The sequence below is a fragment of the Lepus europaeus genome, chromosome X, assembly GCF_033115175.1.
Source record: "Lepus europaeus isolate LE1 chromosome X, mLepTim1.pri, whole genome shotgun sequence".
Lineage (NCBI taxonomy): Eukaryota > Metazoa > Chordata > Mammalia > Lagomorpha > Leporidae > Lepus > Lepus europaeus.
This window is the reverse complement of record NC_084850.1, coordinates 132,938,281-132,953,920: the sequence shown is the minus strand read 5'-3', so window position 1 is coordinate 132,953,920 and position 15,640 is coordinate 132,938,281. Positions and strand designations below refer to the sequence as shown.

General features: G+C 37.7%; 1 protein-coding gene across 4 annotated transcripts in view; it reads right to left on the bottom strand.

The window, feature by feature from the left end:
* Positions 1 to 1,431: 1,431 nt before the first annotated feature.
* The window catches only part of AP1S2 (adaptor related protein complex 1 subunit sigma 2), a 30,563-nt gene continuing 16,354 nt past the window's right edge, over positions 1,432 to 15,640 (bottom strand). Inside the window, exons 5-6 of one of the 4 annotated variants that reach the window (XM_062182861.1) lie at positions 9,353 to 9,392; positions 4,147 to 7,885 (exon numbers count right to left, since the gene is read on the bottom strand). In XM_062182861.1, coding sequence (XP_062038845.1) covers positions 7,875 to 7,885; positions 9,353 to 9,392 — 51 coding nt within the window. In that variant the 3' untranslated portion in view covers positions 4,147 to 7,874. Of the gene's footprint in view, positions 2,955 to 4,146; positions 7,886 to 9,299; positions 9,393 to 15,640 lie in introns of those variants that run through there. The other 3 variants (XM_062182862.1, XM_062182863.1, XM_062182860.1) reach the window with 3 other exon arrangements.

The following is a 15,640-nucleotide window of genomic DNA, read 5'->3' as shown; positions in this document are numbered from 1 at the left end:
GAATGCTGAATTGTCCTAATAGATCAGCGAGGAAACAAGGAAACTGCCATCTTGATCTCAAAATTGACATGTTGACCTTTCTCTGGTGTGGAAGGGAGTTTTTAAACTACTGATTGGTCCATTACATTGTCCTGAAAATGTCCATCTTAAATTTACTCAATTTTTTGTCATTTCTTTGCTATTTATAATTCAAAAATTCCAAATCTACATTTGGCAGAAACCCACAGGCCTGGGACAGGCATTTGGCACAACTATCAGGACTCCCCTTGGGTCACCCATCCCAAATCGGAATGCTTGGATTTAAGGCCCAGCTCCAGTTCTTTTTTTTTTTTAATTAAGATTTATTTATTTATTTGAAAGAGTTACTCACAGAGGTCTTCCATCTGCTGGTTCACTCCCCATATGGCTACAATGGCCAGAGCTGGGCCGATCTGAAGCCAGGAGCCAGGAGCCAGGAGCTTCCTCCGGGTCTCCCACGCAGGTGCAGGGTCCCAAGGACTTGGGCCATGTTCTTCTGCTTTCCCAGGCCATAGTAGAGAGCTGGATTGGAAGTGGGGCAGCTGAGGCTTGAACCGGCGCCTATATGGGATGCTGGCATGGCAGGCAGCGGCTTTACCCACTACTCACAGTGCCGGCCCCCCAGCTCCAGTTGATTCCAGCTTCTTGCTAATGTACACCCTGGGAAGCAGCAGGTGATAGCTCAAGTATTTGGATCCCTGCCACCATGTGAGAGACCTGGATTGAGTTCCAGGTTCAGTCTGTCCCTGCCCTGATTGTTGGGGGCTTCTGGGGAGTGAACCAGTGAACATATCACTCTGCCTCCCTACCTTTCAATTATTTAAATCAGTAAGTTAAAAAGTAAGTTACACAGGAGAGGCAGAGAGAGCGAGAGAGGGGTCTTCCATCCACTGGTTCACTCCCCAACTGGCTGCAATGGCTGGAGCTGCACCGATCTGAAGCCAGGAGCCTGGAGCTTCCTCCGGGTCTCCCACGCGGGTGCAGGGGCCCAAGGACTTGGGCCATCCTCTACTGCTTTCCCAGGCCACAGCAGAGAACTGGATCGGAAGTGGAGCAGCCGCGACTCAAACCGGTGCCCATGTGGGATGTCTGCACTGCAGGCAGTGGCTTTACTTGCTATGCCACAGCACTGGCCCCTCTTTGTTCTTAAATATCCCAGTTATGGAGTGTAGCATTTTCTGTCTACAATAATAGGTCCTTTAACAATAAACACTTTTGATTTGTTGCTCACATTGGTTCAGTCTGCAAATATCAGTCCATTTGTTTTGCGTGCTAGCACTTTCAGTTCATGGGGGTTGTGGAAGAGGAACCCAGGTGATTGGGAATACTTCTTGATTGTTTGGAATAATCTGAGTTGCTCGTTTAGGAGTAGAAAAGTCAACTGCATCAAGGTTTTAAAAGTGGCATTTATTGACTGAAAATAAATGTGCTGATAAGCTCTCAGTAGCACGGAATCCATATTTTTCAGTGAACTTGAAGTACATGAAGACTTCTTAAATCTTCTGCCACTTATCTTGTGTGTACTTATAACCCACCACCAACTTTCAAGTGGAGGGAATTTTCACCATTTTACTGAGAAAAAAATTAGAAATTCTTCCATCAGCAGCTCTCTGTAGACTGACAAACTTTTGGAAAGAGAGAAACACACTACAGTGCTTTTATGTTGAACATTTATTACAACTAATTGGCGATGTGGTAAGACAGTGCTCACGTGGCCTGAATACTGGTCACAATCACAACAAAGCTTAATTCAGCCCAGCAAATACAAGTGAAAGTGTAAACCATGAAGACAGGATGAGATATGTTTAAGTATGTATAAAAGTGATGCTGAACAATTATATAGCTTTAAAAAATATAGGGCCAACTAATGCCATTTTACCTCATTCAACTTTCATTATATGAAAGGTGTCTTTTTAAAATTATTTTAAGACTTCTGATAACTAGGCAGTTCCAAGGAAGGAAAGGAAGCTGCTGTAAAGTTTGCAGCAATTCTAATTAGAGGGAAGCAAAATAAAGCTGGTCTTCACAAGCACCCCTGAAGGAACATTCGTGCTTGAAACAATGACTTAATGCAGCACTTTGGGAGGAAAGCAAGATATTTCCTGTAAGATACTGTCATGAAGAATTCCAGGTAAATTAATATTCCTACTTTATTTTAGGGCATCAACAAACAATGTAAGTAACTAATAATTGTAATCACAAAAATGTCATCTCAAGAGTCAGCTGTCTCAGCCTTAAAAATCATGTGCTCACCATTACAAAACAATTGGTTCCTCATACCAGGTTCAAAATGCTTAATAATTTTTAGTGTAACATCATTCCAATCTGGTGATTTAAAATAACCTATATTCCCCTTAAGGTAAGTAGTTTCCAGTGGGTATCTTTGGTATAAATTTGTTTTTTAAGTTTCAACAAATTTTCACTCATTTGTATGTGACATGTCAGTTCCCTTTATTCTTACGTACACTAAAATGCTGCACTAATCTTTGGTTTCATAAAACCACGTTTCATATAATTTAAGAGTTTCCTTTTTCAAATACAGTAATTAATAAATATGTGTTGCCTGATTGTTTGATTTTATATGTACACAGGTGTCATTTCCATATATGTTCACAATTCAGATTATGAGAAACTAACTATAAACTTTACCCAGAAAAGGTATCTTTTTCTGCATCATTCTAATCATACTTAAGTCCCTTAATTTATCATTTGGTTAACCAAAGTTCCCTTTTTAAAAAAAAAAGTTGTGTGGGCATAAATGAAGCAGCTTAGCAAAACAGTAATACTGACAAGACATCATTTTACACCATTAGCTAACATGGATATGAAGGCAGTGACCATCTACAGTGTGTAAAATGCCACAGGAAGTCATCAACAAGGGAGGAGAGTTATGTCAGTCCAATTTCTTCAAGAACACTACGTGGGGTTTCAGCTTCCTGTGGAGGGAAAATGTGAGATTCTAGTAAGCAGATTCAGGGAGTTGTAAGGTGGGAAAAGTTGACATGGAAAGACATGCTTGTTGTCAAGAATAAAGAAAGCAGTTCCGTGTCACAGGAGCAATCCACTACTGACAGCCAGTGGTTATATTTAGGGTTTTGTGCCCCAAACACTGCAGACCATAGAAGTTTTTCAGCTTTCATTAAATATTTGCTGATTACCTATCAAAGTGCCAGGCAGTTTTGCTGTCACACAAAAAGCCCAATGCAAACTCACTGGCAATTTATGAAATCACTGCTACTCAATTATATACAGGAGCTATTTTAGTGTGAAAATTCAAATCCTCCTCCAAGTGTAAAGGAAACACCACCCCATCCCCACCTGAGTTCCCACAATTCTTCACCTAATGCTGTGTTCCAGGTTCTTTTTTGTTATATGTTTTTATACAAATGTTTTCCCTCTTGGAGTTTTTACTTGACATATCCACGACATAGAAACTTCAAAAACAGCCACCTTCCCAGACCTCCCAAGGGCAACCAAGAGCATTGGTGGATTCCACATACAGAAAGAACACTCTAGGTCAAAAGGATTTTTGGTTCTATGTCAAAGAAAGAGGTGGGAGTTTGGCCTAACAGTTAATGTGCCCACATCCCACATCAGAGTGCCTGGGTTTGAGCCAGGCTCTGGCTCCAGTCTACAGCTTCCTGTAGATTCTGGAAAGCAGCAAAAATAGTTCAAGTGATGAGGTCCTGCCACCCATGTGAGAGACCTGGATTAAGTTCCTGTTTCCCGGCCGGCGCCGTGGCTCAACAGGCTAATCCTCCGCCTTGCGGCGCCGGCACACCGGGTTCTAGTCCTGGTTGGGGCACCGATCCTGTCCCGGTTGCCCCTCTTCCAGGCCAGCTCTCTGCTGTGGCTAGGGAGTGCAGTGGAGGATGGCCCAAGTCCTTGGGTCCTGCACCCCATGGGAGACCAGGAGAAGCACCTGGCTCCTGCCATCGGAACAGCGCGGTGCGCCGGCCGCAGCGCACTACCGCGGCGGCCATTGGAGGGTGAACCAACGGCAAAAGGAAGACCTTTCTCTCTGTCTCTCTCTCTCACTGTCCACTCTGCCTGTCAAAAAAAAAAAAAAAAAAAAAGTTCCTGTTTCCCTGCCCCCCCCCACCCCTCACCAAAAACCAGCAGATGGGAGCTCTTTGTTTTACAAATAAAACTTATTTTTTTCAATGTCAAAGAAAATTAGAACAGCTATATCTAGAAAACAATTACTTTAAAATTTTTCAAAGTGGCTGATTTTGTATGTCACAAAATAAAAAGGGACCAGTTAGGTGATTGTTCAGGTATTACTAGCAACAGTTTAACAAGGCAACACTGTATTTTAATGGAGGAAAAAATGTAACTTATTATCCACTGATAAACTTACTTTTGCATCCTAATTGTGGCACAGCACAAAAATAAGAAGAAAAATTATATTAAACCAGAAATCCTTAGGACATTAGATTTAATTTTATGTAAAGCACTTCATGGTATCAATCTTTTAAATTACCTCAACTCTGTAGTCTGTTTCCATATTTGTAAAACAAGAATAGAACTTACCTTTATATGTTGAAAATGAATTAAAACTCAGTGCCTGATTTATAGTGTTCAAAAACTCTTAGCCGACAGCCACACAACTGAAATCTAAATGAAAGTATTTAGTACTAAACTAAAGGACTATAAACCAATTGTCTGAAGTTCACAAGATAACCATTTAGTATGCGTAACTAATGAAAAATGGGTAAAAATCAGTTTTAGTAAAAAAGGGTATATATTTTTTAAAGGCAGTCTAATCTATGAAGTATTCTTGCAGCCCAAACATTGAACCTTAAATCTTATCAGGCTATAGATCTAAATATAGATGGGGGATAAAAGAACAAGTTGAACACTGCCACAAGAATCCAATCAGCCAAACAGAATACAGGAAATTTTAGAGCAGAAATGACCACCTGGCTTAAAGGGGAGAGGGGGCAGAAAGCAGACAACTTGTAAAAGACTAAGACATTTCAACCAGATATGATGTAAACCTTGTTTGGAATCTGGTTCTAACAAATCATAAAAGGGCATTTTTCAGGTAATTTGGAAAAACTGAGCCAGGCGCAAGATATTACAATTAATTACTGTTATTTTGTTGGGCATGGTACTTATCTGTTAAGGATACATACTGAAGTATTAAAGATGAGAGGACAGAATGTTTGGGGCTTGCTCAAAAAAGAGACAAAAATGGGAGGTGGGATTAAGGAAATGAGATTTAAGTTGATGGCTGTTGAAGCTCAGTATGTGTGTAAGAGTTCTTTATCCTATTATATTTGTATGTCTCGAAGTTTTCATGCTAAATGTTTTGAGTCAGGCACTGGGTGCACCCATTAATTTGCTGCTTGGGGTGCCTTGTGAGTCCTGGTTTCTCTGCTTCGGACCCTGCACCCTGGGTGGCAGCAGATGATAACAAATATTTGGGGGGAGACCTAGATTAAATTCTGGGCTCCTGACTTCAGCTTGGCACAGACCTGGCTGCTTTGGGCATCTGGGGAGTGAAGCAGGAAATGGAAGATGTCTGTCTGTCACTTTCTTTCTCTCTTTCAAATAAAATGAAAATTTTGGAACTTACACAATACTCCCAAGAGTGATGTAAGCCAATCTCTTTCACTTACAATCATTTATAATATTTAGCCTTAACCATCAAATACACTGAACAGCTGATTCACATATTAAAGGAAACAATCTTAACGTTTTCATGTTAAACAATTATTTAAAATGTCCTACAGCCTTTAGTGTATTAATGAAAGGCTGCCTACATTGGATCCTATAGTTTACATTCTCAGTTTATGCATGTAAAAATGTCCCACAACTACATCCTGGAACTGGTCAGATTTCCCTAATTTGTTCACTGCCTGCAATCTTACACAGCGTTTCCTGAAGAGAATCATATTGCTTTTCAAATATGCATTATTTAAATTATTTGCCCTTTCAAAAAGGCTTGGTTTTGTTTATACATTTTACTCGTTTGAGACTGTGTGAGTAGATTTTTATAACATAAAATGTAATTTTCACATGTTCACACTGAAATTTTAGCTCAAAATTACCTAGAGAAACTACTACTATGTATAGTAGTCAAATTAAAAAAACAGAAAGTAGAATGGGTGGTTACCAGGGTCTAGGGTGAGGGTGAAATGGAGAGTGTTTGACTAATGGGCACAACATTTCTATTATGGAAGACAAAGAAGTTGAGGAGATCTGTTGTACAACTGTGCGAATCTACTCAACACTAATGGACTGTATACTTAGAATGGTTAAGATGGTGAATTATGTTACATGTTTTTTTAACCACAATTTTAAAAGGTTACCTGGAAAAATGAAAATACAAAATGTGTTATTTTATCAAAAGGGATGGAAAAGAAAAGTCATTCACATGAGGCGAAGTACATGCAATACTTTTATTTTAGACATGCAAGAAAAAGCTATTTCAGAATCTACTAATTTAAAGCAAGCAGCTGTATACGGATAACAAAAGCAGCAACATTTTGTTACAGCTCAGCACACAGCATCCAAAGCAAACAGGTATGAGACAATGCATATTTATGCAGCATTAAAACCAGATGAACAACATATTGCAGGGCAAGGGGAGGGATGGAGAAAAAAATGGAAATGAAAGATCAATGTTTCAAATGGATATGACTAAATTTCTCATTTGATAGCCCCAACCAGGTGCTTCAAATGTGGTACATTACAGCGAGAATGGTAAGAATGGAAATAAGTGATCCATAGGTCTATGCTACCTGCCTAGTACTAAGTTTGGTCAAAATACATTTTCATAAGTCTTCTTCCAGTTGTTAACTAGTCCAAGCATCTTTTGAAGTTCCTGTTTAATGACAACTTCTTAATTCATATAAACAATGAAATATTTGGTACTTTTCCTTTTATAATATGCTATAGGTTTTATTTAAAAGCATATACAATAGTGATGGTAAAAGTTTTAATATTCAGAAATATGGTCATAGTTAATAAAGCATTAAGTAGTGAAATGAAGACTCAAAATATTAGAAAGCCATAACTAGTAAAACATGTTTAAGTTTTAAAACTGAATATTAAAATTTTTAACTACATGAAAAACTCAGTATTAATACTTTCAAAGGGCTACTATTGAGCAACAGATATGGCAGAAGCAACTTTTTAGATATAGCTCTCTGACAGATCTTAGAGGGACAATGTGATATTATACAGCACAAATGTGATTACATATATGTGGCACTATAAAATTTCTTAAAAACTGAATGTTTTAACCATAAAATATAATAATCCAAATTAACTTTATTTTGTTGTATTACTTCCACATATACTTTTATGTGATACATTAGAACACATTAGCTCATATAGACTCTGTGATAATCACACTAAATAGCATTTCTTTTTGTCCCCCTTCCCACCAACATTGGGAGGCCAATTCACAATATATACCATAGCACTGCTTAGTGTGACCTGGCACTTCAGCTGTATTTTCTTTGGTAAACAACTGCCAGGTTTTCTTTAGATTAATAATAGATGGTTCATTAATAACAACATGTATGTGTTTAAGATGGAATCTTACTCAAGGCATTTATAGGCCATATTTTTGTTGAGGGGAAATTAAATCAGTCGTGGACAGGAATAAGTTATATCGAGTTTACATATATAATGAAAATAAAACAGATGAGTTAGGAATGGGAACAGGAAAAAAATACAACTGTGAAGGTACTTTTTCTGAAACTTTCTATTATTTTTATGCAAGATAACCAGTCACCAAGCTGAGGATATTTTCTTTCATAAGTACGTCAGCTCTCTATTTCCTCTGTGAAATTCTGCATATTCGATGAGTAGTCATTTAGTACACAGGGACATTAAAATATTCATGCCGTGGCTACAAAAGAAATGCATATATTCTTACACACAGTATACAAACTAACACAGGCAAAGATTTCCAGAACATTTGGTTCACAGTAAAGAAAAGTTAACTAAAACTTAAGTTTTTGTTTGCTTTGTTCTTTGGTTTATGGCTTTTAAACAACACCCAGACGTTCAGATTCATCTTTTATAACTTTACTATATATATAAAATGGTAAACAAAATGATGGTGTAAGCCCTATAAAATCCTGCAGCACGTTATAAGTATTTACTAATAATACTCTGCAAAGACTGTCAGTGTCAATAATCTGGTCACTACTGAGGTTAACTGCAAGTTGAGTTAGAATGCGCCCTTCCACCAGTGTTATTACATGAAGTAGAGATCCTAGAGGAAAATCTTTCTGGAGGAAAAGTGGCAAAGTAGTCAGTCATCTGGTATTTTAAGTAGTGATGAAGGTTTTTAACTGTCACTACAAAAGCATAAACAAACAAACAAACAAAAAAACCAAAGACTGTAACTTTGAGACTAAGGATATTATTATTAAAAGAACCCTCAATCTAATTAAACAAAAAAGAAAGAAAATCCTCAAGAAAGACTTTTCAAAACTTTCCAGATTTGTTAAATGTCTGTGCCTTCAAATTTGTCTTAACAAAATGATTCTCACAACAAGGAAAAACAACCCTGAGATGAGGTTTTAAACTGACCCTAGAGTGTCTACAGATGGGTTTCTAAAGGAGAGGGCTCATCACCCTTCAGACTCTTAGAGGGATTATACCACCACCAAAAGGCTTGTGACTTCCCAAATGTTTAAAACTGCCTACTTATTTGACTGGGTTTAAGGTATGTTCATTTTAAAATTACTCAAGTTGGAACTTTAAAATATTAAGCTAGAAAATCATGTAAAATGTCCCCCCAAATATGTAATATATCTCTAAACTTATATAACCATTAAATACAAAAGTATCTGAGTAGAAAAGCCAGTTAAATATTAATCCTCAGATAATTCCTAACATTTAAAGAAACAGCTGAACTTCCCCTGCACAAACTCATACTAGATTATATTAGAATGAAGCAAGCTAAATAATATTAATAATAAATTAAACCCCCACACATTTCATCTTCTTACAGAAGTTTTTGTTTTCATAGGGAAATTCTACTTCTGTACCAATAGTATTTGTTATTCATAGAAGTTACTGAATACTTTTTCTGTCAATGAACCCCTGAACCTATTTCAATAATGTGTGTAAAGAATAAACTATAAACTCCAATGATGGATCATTATCAGGGCAAAATTCCCTAAAAAATGCTTAATGAAATAATTGGGACTATGCCTGGGAATTTGATGTAATCAGACTTGCCAAGTAATGCCAAAAATATAAATAACAAACTTAACAAAATTATAAGTACAAACTGAATTCATATATCCTACTACATTTTGATGCATGTCAGTATTCCAGCACGTATTCTAGTATGCTCTCTTACACCCAATGAAACTCTTGCTGTGATACATATTCTCTGTTTTCTGGAGAGAGAACAAGAAAAGTTTAAGTCTTTCATATAATCTTTCACCTAAATAACACCAGTTCTTTGAGTCTTTACAGTTTTGAATGCTTTTGTTTTCTCTCTTAATTTTATATAACATCATGTAAAAACCAACCATGGGTATCTTAGGTCCTTAAAGAAAAGAGAAAGGTGGTTTCATAAATAGGGCTCAGTGTGTAGCCATTCCTCCTCAGAGAGCACTTACTGTGAAGGAGAACAGGTAATTCTACAGGAACAATTCTCAAAGGTGACCACCCAACACGTTTCCACCACTCAATGGTTATGACAGATCTTTTACTACCTTTTAGGAATGGAAAGGCTTGATGATAATAAGCCAAACTGTTTCTTATAGCTGATGATCCATTTTACCATACTTAAAGAAGAAATTAGCTTCCATTAATTGTGAAGAACACTCTTCACAGGGAGAGAACCCTCCTCATTGATAAAATACCCTTCAAGAAAAGAAACCCGGCCGGCGCCACAGCTCACTTGGCTAATCCTCCGCCTGTGGCGCCAGCACCTCCGGTTGGGGTGCCGGATTCTGTCCCGGTTGCTCCTCTTCCAGTCCAGCTCTCTGCTGTGGCCTGAAAAGGCAGTGGAGGATGGCCCAAGTCCTTGGGCACCTGCACCCACATGGAAGACCAGGAGGAAGCACCTGGCTTCTGGCTTTGGATCAGCGCAGCGCGCCGGCCGTGGTGGCCATTTGGGGGGTGAACCAACGGAAGGAAGACCTTTCTCTCTGTTTCTCTCTTTCTCACTGTCTAACTCTGCCTGTCAAAAAAAAAAAAAAAAGAAAGAAAGAAAGAAACCCTAAAATACCCAAAAACTAAATGTGCTTTTCTTTTCAAAGACAGGGTGAGAGAGAGAGAGAGAGAGAGAAAGGGGTAGGTAGAGGAGGAGAGAGGGAGGGAGAGGGGGAGAGAGGGAAGAGAGAAAGGGGGGTGAGAAGTAGGCAGAGGAAGAGAGGGAGAGAGAAAGGGGGGAGGGGGAGAGAGGGAGAAAGGGAGAGAGGGAGATCCATCTTTCAACTGCTGGTTCACTCCCCAAATGGCTATAACAGCCAGGACTGGGTCAGGCCAAATCCAAGAGACAGGAACTCCATCCAGGTCTCCCACGTGGTTGGCAGGAATCCAGGGACTGGGGCTATAATCTACTGCTTCCCAGGAGCATCAGCAAGAAGTTGGACTAGAAGCAGAGGTAAGACTCTCAGGCACTCTGATGTAGGATGTGGGCATCCCAAGTGGTGACTTAACCTGCTGTGCCACAACTCCTGCCCCTCAATGTTTTGTCATTTTTAAACTGCTGTAACATGTTTAAAATAATATCCTAGTTAAGACTGCTAGAGTCTGTAGACGTTCTATAAAAATAAATGCCCCAATCATCCCTTAACATTTGATTTTTAGCTTAATGTTACAGATAAGTCGATAATTAATGGACATTTTTTTCTCTCATATACAAAGAAAATATTATAGTGGATACAATATAAACTCCAGTATTCTGGGTGTCACACTACCAGTACATCATGTGTGTCACAGAAAAATTCAATTACTTAAGAATTAGGGCAGGTGACAGGAAAGTCTGTCATAGCACACAAGGGACCCTGTGTAGCAATTGGCCTAATATCGTCCACCTGTGGAATTAGTCATATTTACTATTCAGCAAACTAAGAGTTTAATACACTAAAATGCCACTGATTTCAATTAAGTGGGAATAAAGACCAGAATTGTAGTGAGAAAAATGTTTTTTAAGGTAGTTCTATTGCCCAAACATAAGCCACAAATTGCCCTCAGTACAGATTCTTTAGAGACTCCCCCCCCTCATTTTTTTTGAATAAAGATATCACAGGTGTATTACTTTCAACCCTGGCAATCCTTTTGTCCATCACTAATTTGTACCCCACTAAGTCTACTGACAACCCTCCACACTATCCACATGTAATCCAACCTCTCCTCACCAGTCCCCAATGGTTCTCCCCCTAGACGGTGTGTTTCTCAAGGCTCTGGCAATGACAACTTGCTCGATTTCACTCATTTAATTCATGAAGAAAAAAAATCTGTTATCACTTCATAAACGAGAAGAGTCTTCTTGTCCACAACCAGTGCTTTTGATCTCAATCCCCTTCTCCCTGCTAACAGAGAATACTTTTCCCTTTATTTTATTCCTGTTTGTCACCATTCTCTCCATTAGATGAAGACTACATCTTCAACATTCCTATGCACTAATAATAATTTTGTTCTCAAGCCCCTACAAAAAGGACAAAATGTAGTGGGTAGTACAGGATGACAACTAAACACAGCAGAGAAATCAAGTTACAGCTGTTCTGGAAACCACCTGCCTTCCTAAGGACAGATAAACCACATTACTGTAATTTCCTAGATATTCCCCATTCTAGGCATATGACACAAAAGTAAAACCAACTGGGAAGCTATAACGAACATTGGTAAGCTAGCAATTATCTGCAGGTTTACGTCTTGTTGGGATGAGAAGTGCTGAAGTAAACTAGTGGCTGGATATGCAAGGCTGATGGTCTAGCCTCTCAATTTCTCTTTCTACTACCCAATGTGGTAAAAGATAAAATAATTTACATTTAATGAGAAGCAAATATAAATAAGTTTAATTTGAAGTTACTGCCCTACTGTAGTTTTTCTTGTAAAGGAGCTTCCTGAGTTATTCCTTGCACTCTAAAGTAGCATCCAATTTCTTTCATGTTCAAGAATAAGACGGGCCTTTTTATTGTTCCTAATTAAATTCTGTGGCAAAGAAAGCAGTCTTTACGCTCAGCTCTGGAACCCTATTCCTTGTGGTAAAGCCCAAAAGTGCTGGAGAGTATCCAATCTAAGATCTAGTTTGAGCAATGAATTTTAAAAAGGGAGAAGAAGTGAAAGCACCTTTTTAGATAACAGGGCTCATCGTGTCAGTCTTACTTCACAAGCACTTTGGAAGTTAACAAGTAATTTTTTTTTTACATCAAGTTAGTGACGTGTGGCAAGAACTACGTGGTTACTCCATATGGTTAGTGTCTAAAATGGCTGAGAGCAGATAAATCCTTTATTCCGTGTGCTGAAACTTTTATTTTTGTAAACCCTACTCTAGATTTACCATCTGGACAACACAATGTACACTTTCATTCACATAGCAGCATTTTTCCATTTCAAAAAATTTGTACTACTAAATACATACTTATTTCACACTGTTAAAAAAGGGAAAAACTTCCAACTTTTTCAGAGGTAATACTTAAGTTGTTAATATCCTGCCCCTAGATCTTTCCTCACTTGATACACTTTGAGAATACTTCCATATCACTACACAGAAATCCACCTAATTTCTTTCACAGCTACACAGATTTCATGTGTGGTTGTATCATAATTTTCTTAATATACTTCCTGTTGATAGAATTAATGGCTTAATATTATACTGAGCATGGTTCTTGATGCAATTGTACACTTCCGTTGGATACAATTCCTTGAATCTTGAAGTGTAATTGATGGGTTAAAAGGTATAGTATAACATTTAATTGTGAATGAACATTGTCTAACTAATTATCCAAAACGAAATACAACTTTAAGTGCTCTAAAGTAGCAACAGAGTGTCTCTCATCTTTTCTGATTGAAGAAAAAAAAATGTCTGGTTGATATTTTAATTGGTATTCCCTTAAAAATGGACTATTTTTGGCCGGCGCCGTGACTCAATAGGCTAATCCTCTGCCTGCGGTGCCGGCACACCAGGTTCTAGTCCCGGTCGGGGCGCTGGATTCTGTCCCGGTTGCCCCTCTTCCAGGCCAGCCCTCTGTTATGGCCCAGGAGTACAGTGGAGGATGGTCCAAGTGCTTGCGCCCTGCACCCCATGGGAGACCAGGAGAAGCATCTGGCTCCTGGCTTCGGATCAGCGCGATGCGCTGGCCGCAGTGCACTAGCTGCGGCAGCCATTGGAGGGTGAACTAACTGCAAAGGAAGACCTTTCTCTCTGTCTCTCTCTCACTGTCCACTCTGCCTGTCAAAAAAATAAAAGAAAAATGGACTATTTTTTCCCATCTGTGAATTACTTATACATGTCTTCTGCTATCTTATATTGTGCTGCTGATATATTACTATTATATTTCTTTTATAAATTTGTCTTTAAAATGATAGGGTAATTTTATTACATCTGATAGACACTGTTCTAAAACACTAAGGACAAATTACTTTGGCAGTTAGTTGTACTTTTTAAATAAAAAAGCAGAATAACTTAGCAAATACAATATTAAACTGTAGAGAAATATGTTAAGCATATTCTACCGTAACTGTATTGTACTTTCCTAGAAACACCCTAAGTTAGGATTTTCTAAATATAAAGGATTCTTTGGAATCACATTTCAAACACCAAACTCTAAATATCTTTACTAAGTAAATGTTTTGTAGGGTGTAAAACAGCAACAACAAAAAAAGTCTATGTATACAAAGAAAGACTACAAATTCTGGTCATTTAAACTATTCCTCCATTAAGAAATTATCAAATTCCTAAGAGGAATGGGAAAACAGGAAAATCAAAAGTGTTGTGCGTGCCTGTACGTTAGATACGCTCTTGTTTCCACATAAAAATTCAATTACCTTAATAGAAGTTAACATATTTGGTTGTTGTTGAAGAAATTAAATTATATAGTGACATCCTACAAGCTTGGCTATGGGTGAGGTTTTAAAGTCAACCAAATATTATCTCCTCAGTCCCTGGTTATCAAGTAAAGGTAATTCTGGTGAGTCGCAGAGGTGATTTTTAAAGCCAATTATGTGCTATTAAGCACATCTGTTCTCCTTTCACAACTTTTAGGGATTTTCTCCCTCCTCTTTTTGCATTTTTCATTAATTTTCAGCCAGTTATTTATACTATGGACTACATATATATTGAAAAGATGTAGCAGTCTGTAATTCATTAAGAAACCTTTATTCCATAGGGTTAAATTAAACTAGGGTTTCTCTACTTGAGCACAATTGACATTTGGGGCTGGATAATTCCTTGTTTTGGGAGGGGAGTGCTGTCCTGTGTACTGTAGGACATTTAGCGGCCCCCTCTGGTCTTTACCTACTAGCTGGCAATAGCACTGTAACCCCAACTATGACAACCAAAAAAATGTGTCCAGACATTGCCCAATGTCCCCAGAGGGCACAGGTGCCCTACACCCACCCATTGAGAACCAGTGAGTTAATCCAGTTGGCTCTGGTTGGTAGTTAAGATTATAGTCTAGTGTACTTGCCTAAATTTGCTAATTTTTCTATAATAGGAAATTTTTTATTGCCACCAATATCTTGATTATGCTCTTTGCAGGCCCCAACACTAGGGCTCAAAAAAGCCATTTAGTAAGTCAGAATCAGGAGTTTTAAATAGAATAGAATATGTGACATTGCAAAAACAAAAAATGAGAATATCATTCAAAACATTTTTTCTAGTTTCTGTTAATATACTATTGTGATATTAAAAAAGTTACTGTGGGTTCTAGTCAAAAACTTTTGAAGACCAGATTTATATACAGTAACTGGATATTTTCAGTTATTGCAACTTTTCATCACTACAAATAGCCCAGAGTACCAAGAGCTGTCTTAAAATGAGTTAGAAATGAAACAAGGGGAAAAATTCTCAAAATTCTGAAAGGACAACGAAAAAGAGCTAAAAAACACAATACAGAAAAATGATTACAACTGGAAAACCAGCAACCAAGGACACTGGCCAAATTGTTTCTTAAAAGGCAAGATTTGTTCAACCCTCTGTATTTTTTGTATTTGTCTTTCTATATTTACCATTTCAAGCATTAGTGCAACCAGACCTCATTTATCCAAAATATGTTTTCACTGACCCCAATTAGGTTTACCTATAAAAAATGAAAATATGCTAACATGAAAGACTACAGCCTTGTTATCTTTTAATCTAATTTAAAAGAAAAAGGTTTAGGCTTAAAGATTTTAACAGAAACAATGATAACGACAAAGGAATTACAAGAGTTTTTCCTGGTAAAGCAAAATTTATAGCAAAACAATTTTTTATGTTAAATGACTATCATACATATTTGAGCATCTAATTCTTTTAAAACGACTTAAAAGATTCTAAAATTTGACTAGCATGCCCCAAATTTTTAATTACAAAGATTTAACTTTACAAGAAACCCAAACTTCGAATTACATGGTATATTATTATTAAATACTTCAAGAAGCCCTTATTTACTTAAAATAATTTTAAGTTGCAAAAGCTTCAGTTTTAAAA